Below are 27,139 nucleotides of genomic sequence, written 5' to 3'. Positions count from 1 at the left end.
GAAGAAAATGCCAACACCTGAAAATGGACTCACATTTACAAAACAAGTTCTCATTTCTCCACGTATCTCTAAGTTAAAAAAAACTAGAAATTTCACAATTTATTCTCGTGAGTATGGGTAGTTACTCTACCGAAATATAAAAACAGATTCAACCATTTATCGGCACAAGAAATGTCCACACACACAAATACTTTAAGAATATTAGTAAAACATCCAGAAGATGGCAACCAAAGGCAGGTGAAATTTTGGGTATATTTTAATATTTAATTGTTATTTACAAAAGATAGTAACATTGACAGATTTAAGAAAATCTTGCAAATATTCTGAAAACATATCATGGCACAAATTTTCCTGAGACACACTTTTTTTTTTTTTTTTGAGCCAGGGTCTCATTCTGTCGCCCAGAGTGGAGTGCAGTGGTGTGATCTCAGTTCACCGCAACCTCTGCCTCCCAGGCTCAAGCGATTCTTCTGCCTCAGCCTCCCGAGTAGCTGGCATTACAGGCGCCAGCCATCATGCCTGGCTAATTTTTGTATTTTTAGTAGAGATGGGGTTTCGCCATGTTGGCCAGGCTGGTCTCAAACTCCTGACCTCAAGTGATCTGCCCGCCTCGGCTTCTTAAAGCGCTGGAATTAGAGGCATGAGCCATCGTGCCCAGCCCTAGACCCACTTCTGATTTTGTATCTGGCATCTGGCATACTCGGAGCACTACAAAAACAGATGTCGCAGACTAGGAGTTGGCAAACTTCTTCACTGAAACACCAGAAAGTAAATGTTTCTGGTCTTTTGGTCCATACAGTCTTTGTCACAACTATTCAGACTATGCGGTTATAGCCTCAAAGCAGCCCCACAACAGGCATATCTGTGTTTCAGTAAAGCTAACAAAGCTGGAGCTTTCACTTTAAAATTTCCCCTTGAGTTACCAGGTCCATTTTTTGGTTAAATGACTGCTGGAGCAGCAGACACTGCTTTATCTTACAAGGTTCATTTAAGTCACATTGTGCCATGTATGCTTATTTTTTCAGATTGCCAATTGTTAATATGTACCACAAAATTCACACAAATCTTTTTAGAAGACCCATAATTGCAACATTGCCATCTAACCCTTACTGCTGAATGCCAAAGCCGCACTAGCTTTATGTGCACCCACAATAACATACGCATCTGGAATATCCCGTCATTTTCATACATTTTCACTGAAGAAGTCTCATGATTGGCTTCTTTATCTTGCTTTCATGAATTTAGACTAAGCCCTTGATGATGACATTAAAATCTGAAAGTGCACATAATGCCAGTGACACAGTGAGGGACACCTTACGGAACAGCCTCACATTAATTGCCAGTCTTACCACTTGACGTTCCTTTTCAAGTAGTCATAGCTAGTGTAAGAGCCAAGAAATCTAGGTGATGGCAAAGCAAGCGCAACAGAAAAATGAAAGAAAATGGTCAATCTAACTAAGTAAATTTGCAGCAAATGGAACTCAAATGTCATTTAAAAATAACCAACATCCACCATTTCACCATTATTTGGTCTATAAAGGAATATATCACTAACTCTCATTTGGCCAAGGAAATTAAAGATAGATAAAACAGTCACTTAGTTATGCCGTCTGCTGGCCCACCCTTCGTGTACTTTAACTGGTACTGCAGTGAAGAGCAATGTGTTTGAGCTTTGCTCCTTCTGCACCTCTGTTGCAGCTGCTAATAGTGAGCAAAGAAATTTATCAAATCAAAGAGCGGCGATCAAGGATAATCAGCAGGTTCTGAATAAGTGGGAGTGAAATGTCCTATTAAAGAAAAGAAAAAAAAAAAAACGCTGGGCAAATGAAACACTGCAAGTGAAGACACAGGAAAAAGTAACACAACAGAAGAGCTACACCGAGCCCCTGGGAGGGGAATGGTAAAAGCACAGATATAAACATGCCTGGCTTGAAACCTGGCCAGACTTCACATGTTCCTTTCTAGCAGGACCTTCTGCATGGGCAATCGTGAGCTGGGCCCTGTGGCGGTGGAGTCTTACTGCCGAAGCTGCATGCTTGATGCTCAGTCTCTCTCTCATCTAATGATGTCTCACAAACACAAAAACAACTGAACATCAGTCTCTTACATTTAGTTCTTTAAAAGCTAAAAACTACCATCATTTATTGAGACCTGGAAGTCTCACTGAGTGAGCTGAGTCCTGAAAGGTAGATTTGATAACAAAAAATCCCTGGTTGTCCTGAAGAAGTTGACTCAATCTCTGGGCGGAGACATGTGAACAGCCCTGGAGGGACACTGTTCTTGCACTGTCTTAGAATCCTGGAAACTTCCAATTTACTTTGGAGGTGAAATGTCTAAGCTACTGTCTCCTAACCTTTCCAGTTGTAATCCAGCTCTATGGAATTGTAAGACTGGGTTATCTGCTTGCTTCCTGGGGCATCTGTCCTGTGCTAACAAAGATTATTTTCCGTCTCTGATTCTCACCATTTCTGAGGTGTGTTTTTAAGTGAAGCATAAGCATGCATCATCTGGAGGAAGAAAATTTTGCTATTCCTATATTTTACTGAAAGAAAAATGCCTGAAGGCAGTCTATTTAGTGACAAACAGTAAATGGTTTTGAAATGCAGGACAGAGTCCTATATTTTAAGCTATTTTCCAGTTAAAGAAGTTGTAGTTATGGATAAGAGGATGAAAAAGCATTACAAGGGAAAGTTATAGAAACAACTTCCCTCTTAGTTATCTTCCATGACCCTTATTCTCCTTTCCAATTCTCTAACCATTAAATACCTATATACAAAAACGCAGCACAATTATAAAGAGTTTCAATTTCACACTACAAAGGAAAAAAAAGTATACTGGTATCCATCCCAAATTATACTTTTCTCACTCACAGCAGCAGGGAGTAAAATCAAACTGAGTTCCGAGTAAATTCACAAAGACAGATGTCATCTATTTCACAATATATCCCTGTGAAAACAATGACCAGGTAATACAGGTTCCTTCCAGAGCTGTGTTAATGAAAAGGAAGGTGGTGGATGCACCTAGTACATCATGCCCTGTTTTGAGCTTCATTCACTCAACAATTATTAAGCCCCCACTGTATGCAAGGCAATGTTCTACACCCTGAAGTTATATATCACAAATAAGCTAACTCTTCTTTCTAGAAAAACAAAGCAAACATGCATTTCAATCGATTCCCTGGCAAAACAACTTACTTTTTAGATCTAAATATAATCTTTTTTTTTTTTTTTGAGACGGAGTCTCACTCTGTCGCCCAGGCTGGAGTGCAGTGGCACCATCTCGGTTCACTGCAAGCTCTGCCTCCCGGGTTCATGCCATTCTCCTGCTTCAGCCTCCAGAGTAGCTGGGACTACCTACGGGCGCCCGCCACCATGCCCAGCTAATTTTTTGTATTTTTAGTAGAGATGGGGTTTCACCGTATTAGCCAGAATGGTCTCCATCTCCTGACCTCATGATCCGCCCGCCTCGGCCTCCCAAAGTGCTGGCATTACAGGCGTGAGCCACTGCGCCTGGCCATATAATCTTTTAAGGTTGTATTGTATTTACCAAGTATGTAAAACGATAAATAAGAGGTATCTTTAAACTACACCCATGAGCCTTCTTCTGACAGGAATGAATGTGTTTAACGGTGTTTAGTAAAAATAATAACTAAAGGGTACACCCAAAGGTGAGCTCCTAAGGCTCAGTGCCTAGCTCACTTTAGGCTAGACACCAATTAGATGCTACTGTGATAACTGTAAATGAACTCCTGTAACACTGTAAATGTAAACGAATTCCTAATGACAAATCCACATCTGTTTTTGTTCTTGTGGGTTTTTTTCTGTTGAGGTATGAACCCAGCTGTGCGCCTGTGTGGGTTTACATTGTGCCTAGCTCACTTCAGTCTAGACACCATCTAGATGCCACAACCCCTTTCTAGTGTGCTAAGGGGTGGTTCACAACACTAGTACAAGACACGATTTGCATTTAATATAACCCCCATTGCAGCACTCTCAAGTTTGCATTTGTATTCTCATAAACTGCTTTCTTCTGTAAACATAAAGCCTTAAATATAGGACAGTGAAAAAAAATGTTTTAAGTCTTCACTTCGAATGATGTCTTAGAAAAAGCAGTGGTAATTAAAATTAGGTTTTAATGTTAGTGGTTTTAAAGTACGTTCTAAAACAATTTTCACACAATAGTAAATGACAAATAGTTAATTTCCCAAGATAATCCCAAGCCCACGCAACTAATTAAGGAAAAATCTAGGAGCTTTTAATCTAGACACAATACTATGTGTGATGAATTCTAATACGCCAATCCGGCTAGGTACTGCTATGAAGGGATTTTTCAGGTTTTATGTCCCCCGTCAGTGGAGGGGAGATGGTCTTGGGAGGGCCTGGCCTAATCAGTAGAGCCCTCTGAATGAGAATTTAGGCCTTCCGTGATCTCACACTCTGCAGTAGCTCAAAATCTTCCCTTCCCGACCAACTGCCCTCTGAAATACGACTTGCTTAGCCAGCCCCTGTAACTGTGTACGTGAATTTCTTTTGACAAACCCACATCTGTTTTTGATCTTGCGGGTTTTGTTCTGTTGAGGTATGAAGCCTGTGTGGGCTTAGACCCAACTATCAGTACCAAATTCTCTTATCAGTCAGGGTTCAACCAGAGACACAGAACCAGCAGGAGACACAAACCCACGCAGGCACAAGAAAGGAGAACAAACTAACACGAAACTCAGGGATGAGCAAACAGAGGGGAGCAGCAAGCACAGGGAAAAGATGACTGGGAGTCAAGAAACTTGGGTTCAGCCCCAGCTCTGCCCTGTCATTTTCCCTCACCTGTAAAACTGGATCAGAAATCTTATAAAAACAAAAAACCTCTTCGGTATTTCCCTCAAACAGGATCCTCCTCACATCTGTTTTTATATATAAAAAATAAAAACAGAAAAGAAAAAGAACCAGCATGAGGTCATTATGTGTGTGTACAGAAGACTGATGATTACCTAGCAATGAGGGTCCTTGTAGTTGACACTGTCTTCCGTCAAAACCCTGTGATGTTAGCATCTTTGTGAATGCAAAAAGTGTGTACACCTAACAGCAGACTTTAAAAGCAAAACACACATCCCAGAACTAAAAAACCATGTACAATGCTGAACCACTAGGGCCTACAGAAATCATATATTACATTTAAACTATTTTTCTTCAAAATATATTGAACTGCACGAGATTAATACGCTGCATCCTATTTTTTTAAAAGCCAGGTGAAATAGCTTACTTTGAAGAATAACTAGAAAAATTTGATTGATTCTGAGAATGAGCTGGCTTTGCAGGCTCGGAGAGATGGCTGGCAGCAATGTGTGCAGGAGGCTTATTCTCAAAACTTCTTCGGTCAAAGTATGAGAGCTGTTTTCGATAATATTCTTCATCTTCTTCAGGGTCATAATGATTTGACCGAACGATATCTTCAGGTGGCTTCAGTTGAGGCTTTTGAGGTTCTGGGATCCTAACAGATAATGAATGACAAATGGAACACCTTTTTAGATATTAGTGTTATGAAGGAAGTAGAGTACGTTAAGTCTTACCTTGACCAAAAGGTCAATAATTACTAACTGCTGTGATTACTGAGGATCTGAGCAGTCCAACAGTTAGAATGGATATTTCAAATCCCATGTCCTCACAGAGTATACTCAAAAGGCAGCCCCCTTCTGGCTCATGAGTCCTTTAACACAATTTAATAAGCTAAACGATGATATGATTAGGGGACAGCAGTTTAGAAGTAGTTACTCAGAAAGACAAAGGGGAATGCAACCAAGACAGTGAGCATCTTGAGAAGTACATATATGAAGGTCAAGAACAGTAAATGATAGATTTTAAGAACTTTCACAGGGATTTTTAAGAACTCAGTCCAGGATCTCAATGATTCGCTTATGAACGAATAACTCTATATGGTCTAAAGTTCTAGAAGGCATAGAAAGCAGATGAGGAAGAAAGCAAGTCACTAAGGAAATGCATATTAGACAGTTCTCTTCTTCATCATAAGTGCAAACATATATTCAGGCCAAAAAAAAAAAAAAAAAAATCAGAAGAACTGTATTCAAATCTAATCTGTCACTTATTGGCAGTGCAATGAGGCCATGGGCAAAAGCTCAGGCTGAGGAGCAGCAGGCCAGGTTTCTCTTCCAGCTCTAAGAAGTCTTGTAAGCTACTTAACCCCTCTCAGCCTCAGTCTCTCTCTCTACGATGCAGAACACCACTGTCACCTCATTAGGCTGATGTGCTTAGCATGAGGGCAAGCACCTGAGGCATGCTCACTGAATGATTTAGTTATCTTAACCAATCTGAGTCTGTTTCCTCACCACTGGAAACTAAGAGGTCACATGTTGAAAAGCACTTTTAAAACTAAAAAGCATAATACAAATGTCAGAGCTTAAAAATGTTTATTTAATCATCTGCTTGGAGACTATCCTTCCGAAAGTTTGCTAAAGGTATAAAGATTTGTCAGAAAAGGCATAATAAAGTTCTACCTTTTTTTTTTCTTAGAATCACTGTGTAGGAGAGCTGATAGTTTTTATTTAAGGACAAACTCCTCCTATTCACACCTCTCCTCTACTAACACAGTAAAAGGTTTTCTCATTGACTAAGAGGGATAAATTCCTGGTCAGTTCTATGCCACAAAGAGCACTCACCTGTATAGAGTTTTGTCATGTTCACTGAATTGATTCTGAGAAGTGGGTTTGGGACCAATGATGGGAGCACCTGAAGGTTTAGATGCTACTTCTGGAGGCTGTTTAAAAAAAAAAAAAAAGACAATTATGCCTAAGGAACAGATAATTACAGAACAGATATCATGTAATGGGGGAGGGGAGAGCTAAGAAGCCGTTTAAACTGTGTGCCTATGCATCCAAGGCAGGAAAGATGTATTTACCTTAAAAGTGGCAGTGTCATTTACATCCTTCTTGGTCTCTAAGGATGCAGATCTTTTGTTTTCAAACATCTTAACTCTGGTGAGTACAGACTGTGGCTTCATTGCTGGATCTTCCTCTTCTTCGGTTTGAGTTGGGGGTGGAGGCAGCGGTTTGGTATTTGAAGGCAGAGCTTCTGGCTTATGCTGAGATGAAGGTATCAGCGGAGGGACAGCTGCAGCACCATGGAGAGGCTCAAAATGACCTGCTCTAGAGGTAAATCCTTGGGGTGGGACTTGCTCGTAACTGCGTGAATATTGCTCAAAATACTGCTTGGGCTCCGCGGGCTTGGGCCCTGCTGAAGGGTAGGGCTGGGTTTCCGGCCTGTGTCTACCATGCGTGTCATACCCAGGAGCTGGCTGCTCTTCGTGCCGCAGGGCAGACGCTCTAGGTGCCTGTTCATAACGTGGTCTGCTGTCATAGGACAGAGGGGCTGGCTCTTCAAAACGTGGAAAGTACCCACGTTCTGAGGACTCTTCGGGATGCTGTCTGGAGTCAAGGTCTCGAGAGTGCTGATTATCAAAAGGTGGCCGAGACGGGTAGGGCTGTTTGTCATCATAATATGACCACTGTTCTTCATACATGGGGACGCGATCTTCGTATCGCAGACGATGTTCATAGTTTCGAGAAAACTGGTCCGTATAGCTTGAGGACTCATATCTGTACGTGGGCTGCTCAAGGTCTCTGCTGGCTTGTTTCTCTACGTATGGGAGTTGGGGTTCATAGGTCAGATTAGGCTCTTTGTCTGGCCTGTGCCCTGGGTGACCAACGGCTGGCTGTTTCAAAACATGGTTTTGTCTCATCATTTCCTCGGGATATGGATCCTTTCTGTACACCTGTATAAAAAATTCACATTTAAGGACAAAGTCTTGTTTTTAATTTTAGTCTATTTTATTAGACTATGATTAAATATTAAACTATGATTTAATATGTGAAAATGGTACATTTTACCATTTATTATCAGGATAGACAAGATTAGTGGAAAATGCTGGTTTAAGTGAAAGCTCAAAATTTATAATGCAGGTAGGGGCTTTTACGTTTCAGCATGTACTAAACAGTGAGTTAAGATAAATATTAAATTTAGTAGAAAATTAATGTACTAAACTGTTGATTACACTTCATTTTGACACTGAAAAATCCTAAAGAAAATTTATGGGCATCATAATCTGTGTTAACATAAATATGTTTATAATGGGTTTCGATTACATATTAAGGAATTCTGGAAGATACTGAAAGCCAAAAATAAAAAAAATAAACAATAAGCACAAATCTCAATTAAAAGGCCTGTTTTCAAATAATCAGTATACCAATGGAAGCCATGCAAACTACAAAACTGAAATGATTTGTATTGATTTGAAAGCATTACAGTGTACAAGCCCGCAGTAAAAAAGCAAAAAGAACACTTAAAGGGCAAAGCAAAAATGATCATGTGCCAGATTGATGGAGAGCAACAAATTAGTGCAACACCGCAGCACAGGTACCTTTGTTGGATCTACATGCGACGACAATGATGGTTCTTGATCTCTTAGCATTATGTGAGCTGCCTCAGTACTTGGTGTTCTTAAAGAATCAGCTTGTGGTGAGTAAGTGGTGGAAGGAGCTGGGGTGGGCTCCTCCAGTCTGACATTAGTTAAATTTACATTATGATTAACAGCAGAGGTTGATGATGCTGGGTTTGTTTCAGGCGAAAGGTAAGGGACTGGAGATGAAGCTTCTGCTTTCTGTGAAGTGTTTAAAATATTTTAAATATAGTGTTTCTGTTTACTGCTAACTTCCCACTTCAATTTATAGTGATTGGTAGACATACATTTTAAGTGTGCTGAATAACAAAACTATGACCTCATGTCCTAAACTTTCCAGAAAAAAAAAAAAAATCCAGTACATTGCTGTGTTAAGACAAACACACAAAATTTAGAATTAAGTCCTTGGTACTCTCAAATTGAAATTGAAGATTAATTCTTAATCTGGAGAAAGGACAACATATATATTTTTAACTCAATCACCACATTCTAAAATTTAATAATGCACCTGTATCTACAAAACGTTGAATGTTTGCTGCTTACCTGTTGAGAGGCTGGCTTAAATCCAGGGGAGTCTATTCTATGAATTGGTTGTGGCTGCGCTTGTGGTGAGTAAGGAGGATATGTTTGGTTTTCATGATGCATTCCAGAGGAGTCCTCTCTTACAGGCTCAGAGGACCGTGTAATGGCAGACTCCGGTGGAGTCCCAACCTCATCATTAAGAGTTTCATCTAGTTCTTGATCAGTGTAGGCCCCGCCTTCTGTGTCTGTGTCTTCATAGTCAGAAGTGTGTCTACTGTCCGTGCTATACATTGAGTATTCACTACCTGGAGCTGACAGGTAGGATAGACGATCATCATGCAAATCAAGGTCATCACTTGTAGCACCATCCGCCTGGGTCAAATAAAAGTAAATTACAAATTTTATTCAGTAGTTCTTTAAGAGATGGCCTTTATCGTATAAGGGAGATTGAAAAGGATATCTTTCTCTGGAGAAGTCACATCTAATTCTTGAAACTTCTGGTAAGGAAAAGTCAAGAAGATTGCACAAGCACACACACAGACACACAGAGCACCCCTTGAGATCTGAAGGGCATGGATGAAGGAAACAGTGGCTGGTAAGCCAGGACAAAGTCAGACTCCAGGGCCCAGCCCTGGAAGACGACGAAGAAACCCTGACACTGCTCAGATTTATAAAACCTACTCACTAGCTCTTCAGCCCTTTTAAGCAAGAGGAAGAGGGAGAATTACCAAACTAAGCTCACAGAAACAAGGACACACTGACAGAACAGCACATGGGAGAATACCTACGAAACAAACCCAACAGTTCAAAAGTTGAACAAGAGCTAATATATTTATGTTTAGGAAACAACTGATATGGTTTGGATTCGTGTTCCCACCCAAATCTCATGTTGAATTGTAATCCCCAGTGTTGGGGGAACGGCCTGGTGGGAGGTGACTGGATCACGGGGGTGGTTTCTAATGGTTTAGCATCATCTCCCTCACACTGTCTTGTGGTAGATTTCTCCGAAGATTTTTTTTTAAGCGGGCAGCACCTCCCCCACTCTCTTCCTCCTGCTCCAGTCATGTAAGACATGCTTCCTTCCCCTTCCACCATGATTGCAAGTTGCCTGAGGCCTCCCCAGAAGCAGGAGCCTGTACAGCCCACAGAACTGTGAGCCAATTAAACCTCTGCTTTATAAATGACCCAGTCTCAGGTGGTTCTTTATCGCAGTGTGAGAATGGACTAATACAGTAAATTGGTACCAGAGAAGTAGGACATTGCCAAAAAGATAACTGAAAATGTGGAAGCAGCTTTGGAACTGGGTAATGGGCAGAGGTTGAGAGAGTTTGGAGGGCTCAAAAGAAGACAGAAAAATGAGGGAAAGTTTGGAATTTCCTAGTGACTTGTAGAAATGTTTTGACCAAAATGCTGATAGTGATATGGACAATAAAGTTCAGGCTGTGGAAGTCTCAGACAGAGAAGAACTTCTTACTGGGAACCAGAGTAAAGGTCATTAATTCTTGCTATGCTTTAGCAAAGAGACTGGCAGCACTGTGCCCCTGCTCTAGTGATCTGTGGAACTTTGAACTTGAGATAGATGATTTAGGGTATCTGGTGGAAGAAATTTCTAAACAGCAAAGCATTCAAGAAGCGACCTGGCTGCTTCTAACAGCATATGTTCATATGTGTGCACAAAGAGATTATCTGAAACTGGAACTCATATTTAAAAGGGAAGCAGAGCATAAAAGTTTGGAAAATTTGTAGCCTGGCCATGTGGTAAAAAATAAAAACCAATTTTCTGGGGAGGAATTCAAGCTGGCTGCAGAAATTTGCTAAGTAAGGAGGGACAGAATGTTAACAGCCAAGACAATGGGGGAAAATGTCTCCAGGGCATTTCGGAGACCTTTGTGGCAGCCCTCCCATCTCAAGCCCCCTCCATCTCAAGCCCAGAGGCCTAGAAGGGAAAAATGGTTTTGTGAGCCAGGCCCGGCCCTGCTGCTCTGTGCAGCCTCAGCACATGGTGCTCTGCATTATGGCTGCTCTAGCTCCAGACATGGTCAAAAGGGGTCAAGTTACAGCTAAGGCTGTTGCTTCAGAGAGTGCAAGCCCTAAGCCTTGGCAGCTTCCACATGGTGCTAAGTCTGTGGATGTACAGAGGCAGACAGTAGAGGCTTGAGAGCCTCTGCCTAGATTTCAGAGATGTATGGAAATACCTGGATGTCCAGGCAGAAGTCTGCTGCAGGAGCAGAGCCCTCATGGAGAACCTCTAGGGCAGTGTGGAAGGAAAATGTGGGGTTGGAGCCCCCACACAGAGTCCCCACTGGGGCACTGCCTAGTGGAGCTGTGAGAAGAGGGCCATTGTCCTCCAGGCCCTAGAAAGGTAGATCCACCAACAGCATGCACCATGCACCTGGAAAAGCCACAGGCACTCAATGCCAGTCCATGAAAGCAGCTATGGGGGCTGTGCCCTGCGTGGCTTCAAAGGCCTTGGGGGCCCACCCCTTGCATCAGTGTAGCCTGGGTGTGAGCTGAGGAGTCAAAGGAGATTATTTTGGAGCTTTAAGACTTGATGACTAATCTACTTACTTTTGGAATTGCATAGGGACCGGAGGCCCTTCGTTTTGGCAGATTTCTCCCTTTTCAAAAGGGAGTATTTACCCAGTGCTTATATCCCCTTTGTCTCTTGGAAGTAACTAACTTGTTTTTGATTTTACAGGCTCTTAGGCAGAAGGGAGTAGCCTTGTCTCAGATGAGACTTTCAACTTTTGAGTTAATGCTGAAATGAGTTAAGACTTTGGGGCACTGTTGGGAAGGCACCATTCTATTTTGCAAAGTGAGGAGGACATGAAATTTGGGAGGGACCAGCGACAGAATGACATGGTTTGGATTTGTGTCCCCAGCCCAATCTCATGTTGAATTATAATTCCCAGTGTTGGAGTGGGGCCTGGTAGGGGATGATTGGATCATGAGGGCAGTTTCTAATGGTTTAGCACCATCCCCCCCCACCCCCCAGTGCTATCTTGTGGTAAGAGTTCTCCCAAGATCTGTCTGTTTAAAAGTGTGCAGCACTCCCGGCTTCTTTCTCTTCCTCCTGCTCCAACCATGTAATTAAGATATGCTTGTTTCCCCTTCACTGTCTACCATAAGTTTCCTGAGGCCTCCCCAGAAGCAGAAGCCTGTACAGCCCACAGAATTGTGAGCCAATTAAATCTCTTTTCTTTATAAATTACCCAGTCTCAGGTAGTTCTTTACAGCAGTTCAAGAGTAGACTAAAGCAACCTGTTAAACATTTGGCCCTTAAAGCTGTTATGAAACATAATGGAAATCATCACCTACGTGGTAGTTGCCACATTAAGAAGAAATTCTTTATTATTTTTCATAGAAGCAGTATCCAATGGATGGAGAAGGAAAAATACAGTAATGCTTTTCTTTTGTAAGTAATGAAGAACTCAGTTTCTAATAGTTTATGTTGATTGTCTTCTGAGTAGATCAGAAAGAAAGTGAGAAGTATTTGAGGGAAAGGAAGCTACAGAGTTGCAATCAACAGGTTATCACTGGACACTAATGTGATACTAGTACCTGGATTAAAAAGAACACTCCCTGAAGACCCTGCCTAGACACTGTGCTCAGTCATGACAGCTGAAGAAACTGAAATCCAGAAATCAGAAAGTATTTCTTCCACTTCAGTATGGACTGAAGGACAAACATAAAGCTTTTATCCTCCAGGAAGATGTATTGCTAGTAACTAGCAGGTTTGGTGTGGCTCTGCAGGTCTGCTGTGCCAGAAGCATGGTCTTGGGAGTCAAGCTGCCTGAATGGAGCTTTCCATGCAGTCCCCAAGCTTGGCTTGTTAAGACTCTGACCTTGAGCACGACCTTCCTGATAAGAAAGACTAGGGTGTGTCAGGTCTCCCCATGCTCCAGTTTTCGAGAGAGCAATCTGCCAGGCTGGGCTGAGGAGAGTAGGAATCCAGGGATCTATCCTGTTAGAGCATAGTCTCTCTGAACAAGTCTCAATGGCTTCTAAACTCGGTGACAGCTGTTGCAGAAGAAAAGTCTTCTTGCTATCTACTCTAATCTTTAACTTGCCAGGGTTCTGAATACTATAATCCAGTAGCCACTCAAGGAAATATTGAAAGTCCGGGCAAAAATAACTTAGAACTAATCAATCCACTTAGTTTTTGCAGTTGGTTTGAAATGCATATATGAGCAAGAACGATGAGTTGCTTTGAACTAGGAAATATGTGAAGAAAGCCTCAGGATGACTTTTCCTGGTTTAGCAGGGAACATATAAGACTGTGTTAGATCTTGTAAAAAGGAATTCTTTCTAGCAATTAGGTCAAAATAGTTGGTTCAGGAAAGTCAATGTGAAATGAAGTGGTTTTAGTTTAAGAATCTATTCTTTGAAATATACTTGAAAAGAAGGGGACAGGAAGATAAGCTTTAAGTTATAACAATGTTTTCTGCCTTACAAAATGCATCAGTTTAGCCTGATAATAACCTGTTTTTCCTCACATAAAAAGCTATAAAATTGGACCTTTATTTTAAAACCAAGCAAAGAAGCAGATATCACTAAAAGAAATTATAAAAAATTAAGATTTGTGGATTTTAAAAAAGCCTCTCAGGTAGTAGACATGTATACTTTGTGCATTTTGGGAAAACATTTATAGACTAATTTTATTTTAAGAATTCACTAGTGCAAGCTATTAACATTGGACCTGACAAAGGATGTTAACAGAATTGTGTTGCTATAGAAGATTCGTATGAAGACTACAATCCTCTCAAGTGCTGCAAAAGTAGGAATTAGTAATAGCATGTTCCTGTCAAGTGGTGTGGTTTGTTTCCACCTTCATTTTCCTATCAAGTTCCAGATGACGTTATTCAGAGTGGTCTTAGGCTCTTAAATACATGATCCATCCCCTAGACTGGTTCACAAAGAGAAAAACCATAGTTCTGACACCTTACTATAGGTGAGAACAATAGACACTGCCTCTCAGTGTTAACAGCTCTCCTTGCAGAGGCTGTGTATGTCTGGGTAGGGACATGGGGGGTCCTAAGCATGCAGCATGCACTCTCAGAGCCATCTGTAGCCACAGCCAGGCAGAGGAAGAGAGGGACCATGCGGGGGCAAAACACAACAAAAACCAAACCAACGAGAAGTACAAAAAACAAAATAAAAACCAGAGATACTCTCAATCTTCCCTAATAACCAAAACTTATTGCACTGATCTGAAAAAGGTAAAAGACATTAAAAAAAAAAAAAAAAAAGCTTCCTTCAATGGTGTACTCGGAGGAAATGATTAACTCTCCAGACAAAATAAACAGACCTTCCCATCAAAGACTGCTATAAAACCAGAAAGACTGACAATAGAAAGTAGTTATTTTAAAGCTGGCCATTTGGACATATAGAAAACAAAATTCAAAGCCAGGAACGATCTAGTACTTTGTTCAATATCTCCCAGTATGTTGTAAGAATGTTAATAGGTGTTGAGTGAAAAATAAATGTGAGGAAATGCATGTAGTGGGCTTTTTAACTTTTAAGATGTCTCAGAGCCTTTCAATGCCAGTGGGTACCAGGATACTCCTGAAGGGGTCTAGGGTTTATTTCCCACCTGCTGCTTGCCTTCACAGTGCCTTCTCTCTCAGAGCAAGTCCTGAATTGAGAATGCTGAGGACAGCACTTTGGGAGATGCTCATCTAGGCCTCCAAATCCCCTCATTTTCAGAGGAGGAAACTGAAGCCAGGCTCAAAGTCGTCATTCATAGCCAGAGAGGGGCAGCATCAGAACTCAACCTGCTCTTCATTATAATTTGCGATTCTTTAGAAGACAATCCTACTGTAGTGGTAATTCAACAGCTGAGAAAATTTAAGAATTCTCTTACCATCAGAAACAACTTTCATAACCCCTACACACAAATTATAAAAACCTAAAAGCTAACTTTCCCTAAATTTCTCCAATATGTTGATCTAATTAGAAAGCACTGGTATCTCAAAAGCATCTCTGATTAGCTACATAATTTACTGAACAAGTCAAAAATGTAACAGGAAACGTCTTACCTTTCCCTCAGAAACCCATACCAGCTGGCTTTGCTGTTGTTGAATTGCTTCTTTCAGTGCACCATACCAACCATCATTCATTGAATTTAAGTTAATTGTAGCTGAAAATAAATTAACGATGTAGTTTTATGGTTAGAGCACTGCCAAAAGTCAGAAGAATTCAACCCTGCTTACAGCTAAATCGTCATTACTGAAAGATGGTATCTGAGGATGCAAACATCTGAAATTTCTATTTTGCTACTGTGTATTTTCTTTTAACCAAACAGCAGCTGTTAACATAACAGGAAGCTTTCCAAGAAAAGATCGTGTAAGTTTTAGTATTTGAACACTGTAACATTTTGGCCTACTTAATGTTGCCCAGACATTGTAAGCTGAAAGAAGGCCTTTATTAACATACTCACTTGTAAAAAGATGGTGATTATTTTTACGAAGTTTATGAGATCGCTCATATAACTTCCTGGCACTTTTCCGAGATTCTGGACATAATCTCATTCTCATTGTTTTTACTCCTTGCTTAGAATCAGGATTAAGAAATACAACAATTGGATACCACTGGGCATAGTTAAGACGATCAACTGCATTTGGTGTTACATCTAATAAAGCATGTTTGTCCTAGAAAAAGAAAGCAAAATATATACAAAGACACAAGACATCATTAATTAAGAATCATCACATTCAGTTGGGTGCGGTGGCTCACGCTATGCCTATAATCCTAGTGCTTTGGGAGGTCGAGGTGGGTGAATCACTTGAGGCCAGGAGTTCGAGACCAGCCTGGCCAGTATGGAGAAACCCTGTTTCTACTAAAAATACAAAAACTAGCAAAGCATGGTGGTGCACGCCTGTAATCCCAGCTACTTCGAAGGCTGAGGCACAAGAATCGCTTGAACCTGAGAGGTGGAGGCTACAGTGAGCCGAGATCACGCCACTGCAGTCCAGCCTGAGCGACAGAGCAAGACCCTACCTCAAAAACAAAAACAAACAAAATTTCAGTGGTAACGGATCTTTAATTGTATTCTAATGTCTCAGGAGCAGATATTAAAAAACTAATTTTAAGTTAATTCAATTCCATTTCTAGCCAAATTTCTAAAAACCTTTCTATGAAGTTCACTTTTAAGACTTAGCCCTAACACTGCCATCTGACAGTATTATCCGTGACAGTTAGGAAAAAAATAAGTTTAAGAAATGTTCCTGACATTCCTTATGAATGTAAATATCAAACTACAACTTGAATTGTACTGATGTAATATATAAGCAGTCTGTTAATTACATCTAAACATCACACACTTGTTTTCTGGTAATGAAAAATCATCTTCTGATGCCTACAGTAACTATTCCATTGAAAGTAATTATTATAATGCTTTTCAGTAAGGGCTTAATTTTCTTATAGTATGTCAGTAACAGTCTTAGAAAAACTACCTTCTACTTTCAAATTAACCAAATCCCATCCCACTCAAAACCACAATAACATAATGGAATAGGCCAAATTTTAATAACTTACTTGATCTATGATTTGCTTTATTGTATGCAGGCGAATAATGCCAGAGCTACGTTGGTCAGTTCCAGCGTCTCGTGGTTCACTCTCTATTCATTATGTCAGGACAAAAATAAGACATCAAATTTTCATTGGTTAGATCAGAGTTTCTCAACTGCTGGCCACCACTGATATGCCGGGCTGGACAGTACTTTGTTTGTGGAAACTGTCTTATGCATGCAGTACTTAAAGTAAGTTTTAATATGCACACTTCTCTTTTTTTTTTTTTTCACTATTTTTCCAACTACTTTAATAGTCTGGAAAAAAATTAGCCATTAAAGAAGAAAAAACATATAGGAATGCACATTGTTTTCTTTTGCCTGGGGCTCTAACATGGCTCAACACGGCACTACCTCCCACCCCTTTTCACACTGTGACATCCAGAGAAAATATTATTTGTATGGCACACTGAGATAAACTGAGGAGGCTGCTCCTTTGCCAAGCTCTAACCAGCCACTACTGGCTGAAGACGTCAATACCTTGGCATGTCCATCAACCATCAGTAATGGTGCTATAGCAGACTGCCTAGGGAGTTCTGGGTTAGAGACCTTAGTTACATCAGTAGAAGGGGAACCTAGGGGCAGGGAGTTGTTCATCTGTAACTGTGAGACAACCTATGGCTTCATCCTGGCAACCTGTCTTCACTGGTGTATAATGTGCCAAATGCAGCTTGGACTGGTTTCCAACCACCATCTCAGAGCACAGCAACGTTTGTGACTGTGGTCACAAGGAAAGTTTGAAAGGAAAGGAAGAGCTTTGGTGTTTCAGAGATCAGACAAAGGCAGAGATCTGGAAAGACAAGTCACACTGACGGTCAAGACAAATGGTTTTAGAGAATGAGACTACCATAAGACAAAGCACCATGGGCAAGCAGGGCAGCATTTCAAATCTAGTGAACACTGGAGAATTAAGAAGAAAGACCAACTGGGAATTCTGGCTGGAAAAAAAATGTGACTAACTCCTCAATTCAAAAGACTGTCATTAGATTCAAAGAAGATATACAACTAAGCTACCTGAATTCCTCTTTGTGGAGTAAACTGATTAAACCAATGTATTACCCTTTAAGGCAGAGCTTTGTAAATCATCATACTTGATTTTCCCAAATCTAAAAATCCTAAATTTGGTTATGGATAAGGGTCACCACCAACTTCTTCAGGTGAAATGTCATCTACAGATAACTTAGCCAGGCGCAGTGGGAGGTGCCTGTAATCCCAGCCACTAGGGGAGGCTGAGACAGGAGAATCGCTTGAACCCAGGAGGCAGAGGTTGCAGTGAGCTGAGATCACATCAGTGCACTCCAACCTGGGCAACAGAGTAAGACCTTGTCTCAAACAAAACAAAATAAAACAAAACAAAACCTCTTCTGAAAAAACTAAAAAGACAGAAATAAACATTTTCTAACTTGCTCAGATTTTACTCAAATCATTTGTCTGCAAATCTTCTGATGTTCAGAAAATAAATATCCTTATTCAATTTACAATTTAATTGGCAATCAAATGAAAAGCAATGTATTAAAGAAAAGATGATGTTCTGGTTCTTTAAATTAACACTGTGCAGTTTAAAGATGTTACTGAGGGTCAGCTGGGCGCAGTGGCTCACACCTGTAATCCCAGCTCTTTGGGAGGCGGAGGCGGGCAGATCATGAGGTCAGGAGATTGAGACCGTCCTGGCTAACACGGTGAAACCCCGTCTCTACTTTAAAAAAAAAAATTAGCTGGGCGTGGTGGCAGGTGCCTGTAGTCCCAGCTACTCGGGAGGCAGAGGCAGGAGAATGGCGTGAACCCAGGAGGTAGAGCTTGCAGTGAGCTGAGATTGCGCCACTGCACTCCGGCCTAGGCAACAGAGCAAGACTCCATCTCAAAAAAAAAAACAAAAAAAAACTTACTGAGGGTCATATAGTGCCAGTGGGAACAAAATCCCCAGCACAAGTCTCTGGAAAGCAGGAACGTCATCATAATTATGGGAACAGCTACAAAGGATTTAAATCCTTTGGGAAACAAAGCAGGGCATAAACAAGCAAACAAAATATGGACAGATATCTGTATCTTTTGTAATAGTAATATAAATTTGAAACAAACGATATAAAAAAAGGCTAAATGAACCAAAAATTGCAGAATAATAAAATGAAAATATGCCATTACCTATGAAAAAGGAAAATAGGATATAAACTTTTCTAAACAGTATAAATAAAACTTTGCCAAAATATGCTTAAAAGAGTGGAAGAAAATACAATGGAATAAAATATACGGTGGTGATATGTGTAAAAATTAATTTTCCAACTTTTCGAAACAGAGAATGGCACTTTTATAATTACAAAAACAGTTTAAAAATAAAACAAAACCGGGTGCAGTGGCTCACACCTGTAATCCCAGCACTTGGGGAGGCCAAGGCCAGAGATCACTTGAGCCCAAGAGCTCACGGTCAGCCTAGACAACATAGGAAGACCCCGTTTCTACAAAAATAATAATAATAATAATAATAATAATAATAATAGTAATAATAAACTAGCTAGGCGTGTTGGCACATGCCTGTAGTCCTAGCTGCTTGGAAGGTTGAGGTGGGTGGATTGCTTGAACCCATGAGTTTGAGACTACAGTGAGCAATGATCTAACCACTGCACTCCAGTCTGGGCAAGAGTGAGACTCTGTCTCTAAAAAAATAAAGTAAATAAAACAAGGATATGTAAGCAAAACGTATTTGGCAAACAAAGCACTGCAACCTCAATACTTATACTTACTATCTTGTTATAAATGTCTGCAATAATAACAGCTGATAACAGTAGCAATGTTTTATTACCCTTTTCAACTATTTGTGTATTTGTCAGTTTAATAACTCTAAGAGCTGGAATGGAGCAAGAAAGGGTCGTGGTCAAAGCCGAGTCTTGTCACTCGTTCACTGAGGGTCACCAGGAAGTTTAGACTGAAGAAACTGGTAAGGATCCACACAATCGCCATCCAAGTCTCAGGCTGCTCAACTGTGACATGGATATCACACTCCTTACCTCAGAGCATGACTGTGAGGATTCAACGACATTGTATGTTACCGGATTTTCATATGAAGCCAAGAGTTTCCTAAACAGTGACTTTTTTTCTCATTAAAAGAATTGGTGGAACAAGGACATGGTCACTGGGGTTTTCTCACCAAATTAAAAGAATGGGATAAACTGCAATTTTTCACTGACAAAAAGTCTTATTTTTACTGAGTGAGTGAATCAGAACTCACTCACTTTAGAGGTGTAACTCCCAACCTCATTTAAGTTAGCCCTGAAGCTACTTACTTGCAATTTGATAAATATCTGGTTCTTCTCTAGCCAGCTTTTCTCTGGCAACATCAGCTATTGGTCCAAAAATGGTTACAGGCCTCAAAAATCCAGCTGGAAAGAAATTCACACGAAAAACAGCATATTTTATACCTTTTCTTTCTTAAACATATTGACGTTAAAGGGTATTAGGTTAGTCTGTAGAAAATAAACTACCTTCTCGAAGAACCACTCTTTCATAAGCCGGAAACTTTGTTTGAACAGGCTGAGCAGACAAATCCTCTCTGCTTTTTCGAAGATTTCTCTTGGAGCTGCGAAGACCTCGGAATCTCCAGAAGTCAGCACGGTCTCCCCCTGCTGTTTTTGGAAGTGTATACTGTACACTGGCTAGCTGCTCAGCTCTACACAAGAAAGGAGAAAATTAAAGTAAGGGCATTTAAAATGCGAAATGGAAAAAGACCCACAATGAAATGAAATGTACAATACTGGATAGAAATTCACATGCAGTTTAAATCTTAATGGTTATAATAAAGAGGAGTTTGTAAAGCTAAGCCAGTTATAGATATGAATACAATGAAAAATAACTCTTTACATTACCAAAATTTCCCAGTGGGACTGAAATTATCTATCATCATTTACTTGATTCACTCTATGAGAAGTATCCAAGCATTCCTACCTGTTCTTATTAGGGATGATGCCTCGTTCTACCTCCTTATGATTTTTGCCAATTCGAATAGCAAGCCAAGAGCCCAGTTTTCCATTGTACAAGGTATCCACAACACGGAACACCTCTCCTTTGTTAAAACTAAGTCCATAGGGAGATTCCTTTTCATATTCAAAATGGGTTCTAATATAGAAAGAATCTCCTACATCTGATTCTACAATGCGACGATAAACTAAAAGGAATAAAAACAAACACATTATCAACATTTAGTGGGATAACAATTTGAAAGAGTATATTATGTAAAGATGCTATGATAATATCAACAACAGTATCCAACAAATTCTTACTACATGCCGGGTACTGATATTAAGTATTTTATTTCATGTATTCATCACTGTAAGAACTGAAACTCTTAGTATGTCCATTTTGCAGACTAGGAAACTGATGCAGAAAATACATCAAGTAACTTGTCAAAAGCCACATGCTTGTTTTCTATTATATCATCTAACTTATCTGCAAACATTATAGACATTTCCATATCTAAATCAGCAGTTCTCAAATAAAGGTAATTTCATCCCTTGCCATCCAACACTGGACATTTGCCAATATGTAGTTCTGACTGTCCCATCTGTGTACTGAAAGGGTAGGGGGTGTGTGCTAGTGGCATCTCATCTAGTGAGCAGAGGTTAGGAATGCTCCTAAATATCCACAATACACAGGACAGCCCCTAAAACCACATTATTTGGTCCAAAATGTCAACAGTGCCAAGGCTGAGAACCCTGGCTCTAAGTGAAAACTGTATCTACTTTGTTACAGAAAAAATGGGGTTTTCTCTTGAATTAATGCTAATAAACAACTGAGTGTATTGCTTAGAAACATCAGCACAAAATCTGAAAGCTGCTCATATATACTTTTGTATGGTTCTGATGGCTAATCAATCAACACTTTCTATCACTTGTATAGGGTTGGATGGCATTTTATTTAAATGAAAATACTATAAAGGTTAGTCCTATTAGCATGCTCTGCTAATGAGAATCATCTGAAATTCTGTGCCCCTAAATGACTTAGAATACGTAACTTTCTCTGAGATTAACAAATTCATTCATCATTCAACTTTGAGTGACTTATTTCTTAAAAATGGAATAAATCCCTTTGTAAGTCCTCAAACTCCACAGGTTTATCTCCTCCATTTTCTGACAGCATCTCACCATCCTTCTTCTTCTGAGCCAATATGGTCACTTCTTCTCCTTTAGGGAGGTCAAGCAGGAAAAGGACGGCTTCTTCTCTTATGATATTTGTAAAATCTACGTTGTTTACCTATTAAAATAAGATTTCATAAATCATTCTTGGTTGTTTAAGAATATGAAAATAACATACACAGATACTCTCAGTCTACCTAATTTGAAAATAGCACTCTTTTTTCTCTTTTGAGACAGAGTCTCCCTCTGTCACCCAGGCTGGAGTGCAATGGCACGATCTTGGCTCACCGCAACCTTCACCTCCCAGGTTCAAGTGATTCTCCTGCCTCAGCCTCCCGAGTAGCTGGGATTACAGGTGCCCACCACCACGGCCAGCTAATTTTTTAATATTTTTAGTAGAGACGGGGTTTCGCCATGTTGGAAAGGCTGGTCTCGAACGCCTGACCCTAGGAGATCCGCCCGCTTTGGCCTCCTAAAAGTGCAGGAATTACAGGCGTGAGTCACTGCACCCGGCCGAAAATATCACGTCTTTAAGAGGAAGAAACTTATTTTACTTTGGAGAAAAGAATACCCTCTAATTTTAAAAAAAACAAAGTAAATAAAGTGAGTTGAAGGTATAAATTTATTTAAATAGATTCAGTGTGTCCTGACATTAAAGATAATCTGTTGTAAAATTTAACCAATTTAGATGAAAAAAGATAACTTTTTACAAGTTGCTGAGAAGAAAAATCAAAAGAAAATGGGATTAAAAAAGACAGTCTGCACTGCGGCATTCCTGTAACAGCATCTGTGTAACGCAGGCTCAGTGTTTGCCAAGCAAATATTTACTTCCATTAGAAGCTTCTAAATGCCAAAATGAACTTATCAAAATGTCACCAGTGACTGTGTGCAGGATTACAGGCAGGTTTTCTTCTTTCCACCTTTTGGAAATTTTCCAGATTAACAACAACAACAACAAAAAAAGCCAAAAAACCCACAAACAAAAAAATCTGACATGCACCACTTTTATGATACAAAACAAAACTGAACTATTAAGAAACATTTTTTAGCCAGGCGCAGTGACTCACGTCTGTAATCCCAGCACTCTGGGAGGCCAAAGTAGGTGGATCGCTTGAACCCAGGAGTTTGAGACCAGTCTAGGCCATGTGGTGAAACCCTGTTTCCACAAAAAACACAAAAATTTGCCAGGTGTGGTGGTGAATGCCTGTGGTCCCAGCTACTCAGGAGGCTGAGGGGAAGATCGTTTGAGCCCAGGTGTTCAAGGCTGCAGTGAGCCATGATCACACCGCTGCATTCCAGTCTGGGTGACAGTGAGGCGCTGTCTTAAGAAAAAAAAAAAACACATTTAAAAAATGTATGCCCTGATTACTTCAAAACAGGATTATGAGGTGGGTAAGAAAATAGTTCTCTTTAATTTCCTTGGTATAGTGAACATTATTATACATGTTGTATTTAAATGTTTTTGACATAACTTGATTGACAACTATGTAAACATCTTCAGAAAGAATCACCATATCAGATCAGATGGAAACAGGTCTGAAGTCACGACGATGCCTTGACTTTTTGACATGCTAAGTTTGAAGGGAAAAAGAGGAGGATTTAATGAGCAAAGGACAGGGCTCAGGAAATCACTCGGAGTGAAAAGATTTTGATTGAGAGCTGCTCACTTGAGCAACCAAACCCAAGAAAGAGGCAGTATTGCAAGAGAAGCAGAGAACAACCAACATTCCCCAAGTTTTAAAAGTATCAGTAAAGAAGGCAGGAAAAGAATAAAAAAATTAGAGTACCAGAATGGCAGTATTATAGAATCTAAAGAAGAAAGTACTTCAAAAAAGATTAAGACAGTCAAAATGCTGCTAAAAAATAAAGGAAAATGAGGCTTGAGGATGACATTAGCTCAGCCATGGCTTATTGAAAACTGAGCTTCAGTAGTGGTGAAGGTGGAAGCCAGGCTGTAAAACTGTATGACCACAATGACTGACAAGAAAACAGGCAAGGGCCTCAACCACATCCTTCAACAAGTTCAACAGCAAAACAGGACAAATAAGACAGTGGAAGTCAGATGAAGAACCACGGGAGACAGAAAGAGAAGAAAGTGAACACAGCTACAAGATTCTGGAGCAGACAGGGGGCTGAATCCAGGACACTGGCAAGAGGCAGGCTGAATACAGAAAGAGACCAGAACAGGGAGGCCACGGTAAAGACTTTGTGGTGGAGAGGCAGAATAAATACAGGAGCTTACAATGGACAGATACCTTCTGATTAAAATGGGACACAGTTTAATCTAGCAAATCAAATGGAGGTTTGGATATTTTAAAAAGAAACAGGAGACAGATGAAGATGGTACTATGTCACTAGATGACACTGTTTATGGGGAAGGAAGGGAGGACTCTATGGACTCTCTTGATAATCTGCATCTAACCTGGGCTTTGCTGATTTGTGTAACAGATCCTGTCTCTTGTGGAGCATGAAGTTTCAAAGCCAGGCAGCTTACACATCTGCCTTTAAGGTGAATTCCATCTCCCTGTGCCTGAGCCATTATCTGGGGTTAAGAAGGTCCCAGAGGCTGTGTGGACTGCTTCAAGATGACTCATATGGGAGTGGAACACCGGATGTTGCTTGCTGGCAAGTTGTGGCCCATGGCAGAGTCTTGCCAGTCTGAACGTTTAGTTGAACTTCCAAAGACTACCCGGTAGATATTATTATTGGGATATAAGACTTATTTTCTTCCATTTCTGTGAACACTAGTGGTAGAAATGAAATGTCATATTCTTTACTAACACATAATAGAGCAGTAAACAAGAGCAAGATACAAGAATGGGAAGTGAGAAGTTACGCATAAGGTAGACCTGATGGATTTTGACTTGAAAGTTTAATTGGCTTAATGGAGACTGCATACAGATTACAATCTAATTACAGTAGTAAGCTTGTTGTTTGGTACCTTTTTCTGGTGATCCAAGTACTTTCTAACCCATGTAAGTTGCAATACTGACGTACCCTGAGAATTTGATCGCCTTCCTCTAAGCCTTCCTTGGCTGCAGGGCTATCTTCCAGAACGCCAGCTACAAATATTCCAACATCATTTCCACCAGCCAGTCGCAAGCCCACACTATCTCCTTTTCTGAATTTTACCAATTTCATGCTGGGTCTGTTAAAACAGATATTTCATTTGAAACAGTTAAGAAGAACTTAAAACATTATAGCAAACACTACAGTGAAAACTACATTCAAAATGTAATAAAGAAACATCATTTCTAAAATTTCCCACACACCATTGATTTACTAAATAAAATTCAGTGTTAGAATTCAAACCAGACTTAATAACACTATTTTCTGATTAACAAAGTTTTGGAATATTCAAATTTAATATGCAAGTATTATTTTACGTAACTAATTTATAAAATTACTTTGTAAAACATGTTCTCTCAACTCTCAAAGAGTCTTGGGAATACACGGTACATTCCCAATGGCTAAAAACATCTTCCATTTTTTCTACCCCAAATCACACATCATTTCTATTAAATAACTGAAAAGTCAAATTTTTAAAAATAAAGGTAGAAATTGAACTATAAATTGGCTAATTTTCCTGACACGATGGGTCAAAATAAGGCTCCAAGCACTGTGATTTCTACATGCAATAGATAGTGATTTTTTAAAAAAACTTTGCAGTTGGTGGACTCTTTCAGTAGTTGACAGTAGTTAACTTACTTGGCTGCCCCTCTGAGTTTTACAATACAAATCATATAGTCATTCAGCCTTTCTAGATTAGCCCCACATCCAATCTCTGTCCCTTTCTAGTTCTCTGAATGGAAAAAAAATAACGCATACACACCCACCTCTAGCATCAGTGTAGTGTTGAAACCTTGTGACACTCCTCAAAACAAATACTAAAAGATGCCTTATAAGAATTGACTGGACAGAAACAGACTGTAATTAAAAATTACCCACAATATTTCCTTTCTAGGTATTCATAAGTACTCCTACATTCCTAGCCAAGAAAATACACTATTTCACCTATTCTGACAAGAAGTGTAGAAAAAAATCTTTATTTAATCTTTATTATGTAATAACCAAATTATTAGAAACTAACAGATAACAACAAAAAAACACAAGTCAAATAAATGAATGAATGTGCTGAGGAAGGAGAGATTTCTAGTCTCTTTAAGCCAACTAAAGAGACCACCTTAACTTTCAGAACTTACTATTTATTCACTTCTGATTGGGTGACCTGACCTGGAACTAACATCAGCTTGTCATAACAGTAAGAGCCTGAGAATCAGATGAGGTCTCTCACTGGCTGGTGGCATCCTTGATCCCTCCATGAAACTATTTACCAGCTTTACTACAAATGGTCCAAGTCCGTTGGTTGTAGTGGTATCCTAGCCAGGTCAAAAGCATTCTCATAGATTCCTCTCCTAAACCCACTGTACTGAAAGCTCTTTAAATATTTCCTTGAAGTCCTTAAGACTCCAGGTCTAATTGGGTGCGGTAGCTCAAGCCTATAATCCCAGCACTTTGGGGGACTGAGGCAGGAGGACTGCTTGAGCCTAGGAGTTTGTTACCAGTCCTGATCAACACAGCAAGATCCTGTCTCTACTAGAAAACAAAACAAAACAAAAACCAAAAAAAAATTAGCTGGGTTTCGTGGCTCGTTGCCTGTAGTCCTAGCTACTCAGAAGGCTGAGGTGGGAGGATTCCTTGAGCCTAGGAGTTTGAGGTTATGGTGAACAATGATCACACCATTATACTCTAGCCTGGGTGACAGAGTGAGGCCCTCTTTAAAACAAAACAAAACAAAAACAAAAACAAAAGACTATAGGTCTTTGGAAATCCTCTTCTAACCCTGACCAATCTAATGTGCTTCAGAAAGTAAAAAAACTGAGCACGGTATCCACCCTTTAGTAAAACCTGGTTTCTGAAAACCACTGTTACACGACAACTTTAGGCCAAATCTCACCAACAATGTCATGTGCTTTCGATGACTGACATTTTATACTTTGTCCTGTCTGCATTATATTAACTACTTGCAATAGCAAAACAGACTCACTAACTTCTGCATCAAATCCATTCACTGGCTTTAAATGAAAAACCAACCCTTTCCTGGCACAGCTACTAATCCTGCCCACATCCACAAATCCTCTTTGGTATTTGTTCTCCCAGGGAAGGAGGTCTCTGGAATCTGTCTTCCTTTCCTTCCCTTTCCTTCCCTTTCCTCCCCTTCCCCTTCCCCTTCCCCATTCCCTTTCCTTTCCTTTCCTTTCCTTCTTTCTTTCTTTCCTTTCTTTCTTTTTTTTGAGATGGAGTCTTGCTCTGTCACCCAGGCTGGAGTGCAGTGGCGCGATCTTGGCTCACTGCCAGCTCCACCTCCTGGGTTCATGCCATTCTCCTGCCTCAGCCTCCCGAGTAGCTGGGACTACAGGCGCCCGCCACCATCCTGGCTTTTTTTTTTTTTTGGTATTTTTA

At 40.1% G+C, this 27,139-nt stretch overlaps 1 protein-coding gene across 10 annotated transcripts in view; it reads right to left on the bottom strand.

Annotated features, from left to right (window-relative positions):
* The window catches only part of TJP1 (tight junction protein 1), a 270,416-nt gene that overhangs the window by 10,502 nt on the left and 232,775 nt on the right, over positions 1-27,139 (bottom strand). For 6 of the 10 annotated variants that reach the window (XM_038009767.2, XM_038009769.2, XM_038009768.2 and 3 more), the window contains 13 exons: positions 24,674-24,824; positions 21,686-21,794; positions 20,490-20,709; positions 20,030-20,214; positions 19,832-19,927; positions 16,522-16,604; positions 15,425-15,635; positions 15,024-15,124; positions 9,007-9,357; positions 8,425-8,664; positions 6,907-7,779; positions 6,668-6,765; positions 5,257-5,484 (listed from right to left, as the gene is read on the bottom strand). In XM_038009767.2, coding sequence (XP_037865695.1) covers positions 5,257-5,484; positions 6,668-6,765; positions 6,907-7,779; positions 8,425-8,664; positions 9,007-9,357; positions 15,024-15,124; positions 15,425-15,635; positions 16,522-16,604; positions 19,832-19,927; positions 20,030-20,214; positions 20,490-20,709; positions 21,686-21,794; positions 24,674-24,824 — 2,946 coding nt within the window. The remainder of the gene's footprint in view (positions 1-5,256; positions 5,485-6,667; positions 6,766-6,906; positions 7,780-8,424; positions 8,665-9,006; positions 9,358-15,023; positions 15,125-15,424; positions 15,636-16,521; positions 16,605-19,831; positions 19,928-20,029; positions 20,215-20,489; positions 20,710-21,685; positions 21,795-24,673; positions 24,825-27,139) is intronic. The other 4 variants (XM_038009771.2, XM_038009770.2, XM_008017226.3 and 1 more) reach the window with 1 other exon arrangement.

Source organism: Chlorocebus sabaeus, chromosome 26 (assembly GCF_047675955.1).
Source record: "Chlorocebus sabaeus isolate Y175 chromosome 26, mChlSab1.0.hap1, whole genome shotgun sequence".
NCBI lineage: Eukaryota > Metazoa > Chordata > Mammalia > Primates > Cercopithecidae > Chlorocebus > Chlorocebus sabaeus.
The sequence above is the reverse complement of the archived record's forward strand: the minus strand, read 5'-3'. Positions and strand labels throughout refer to the sequence as shown.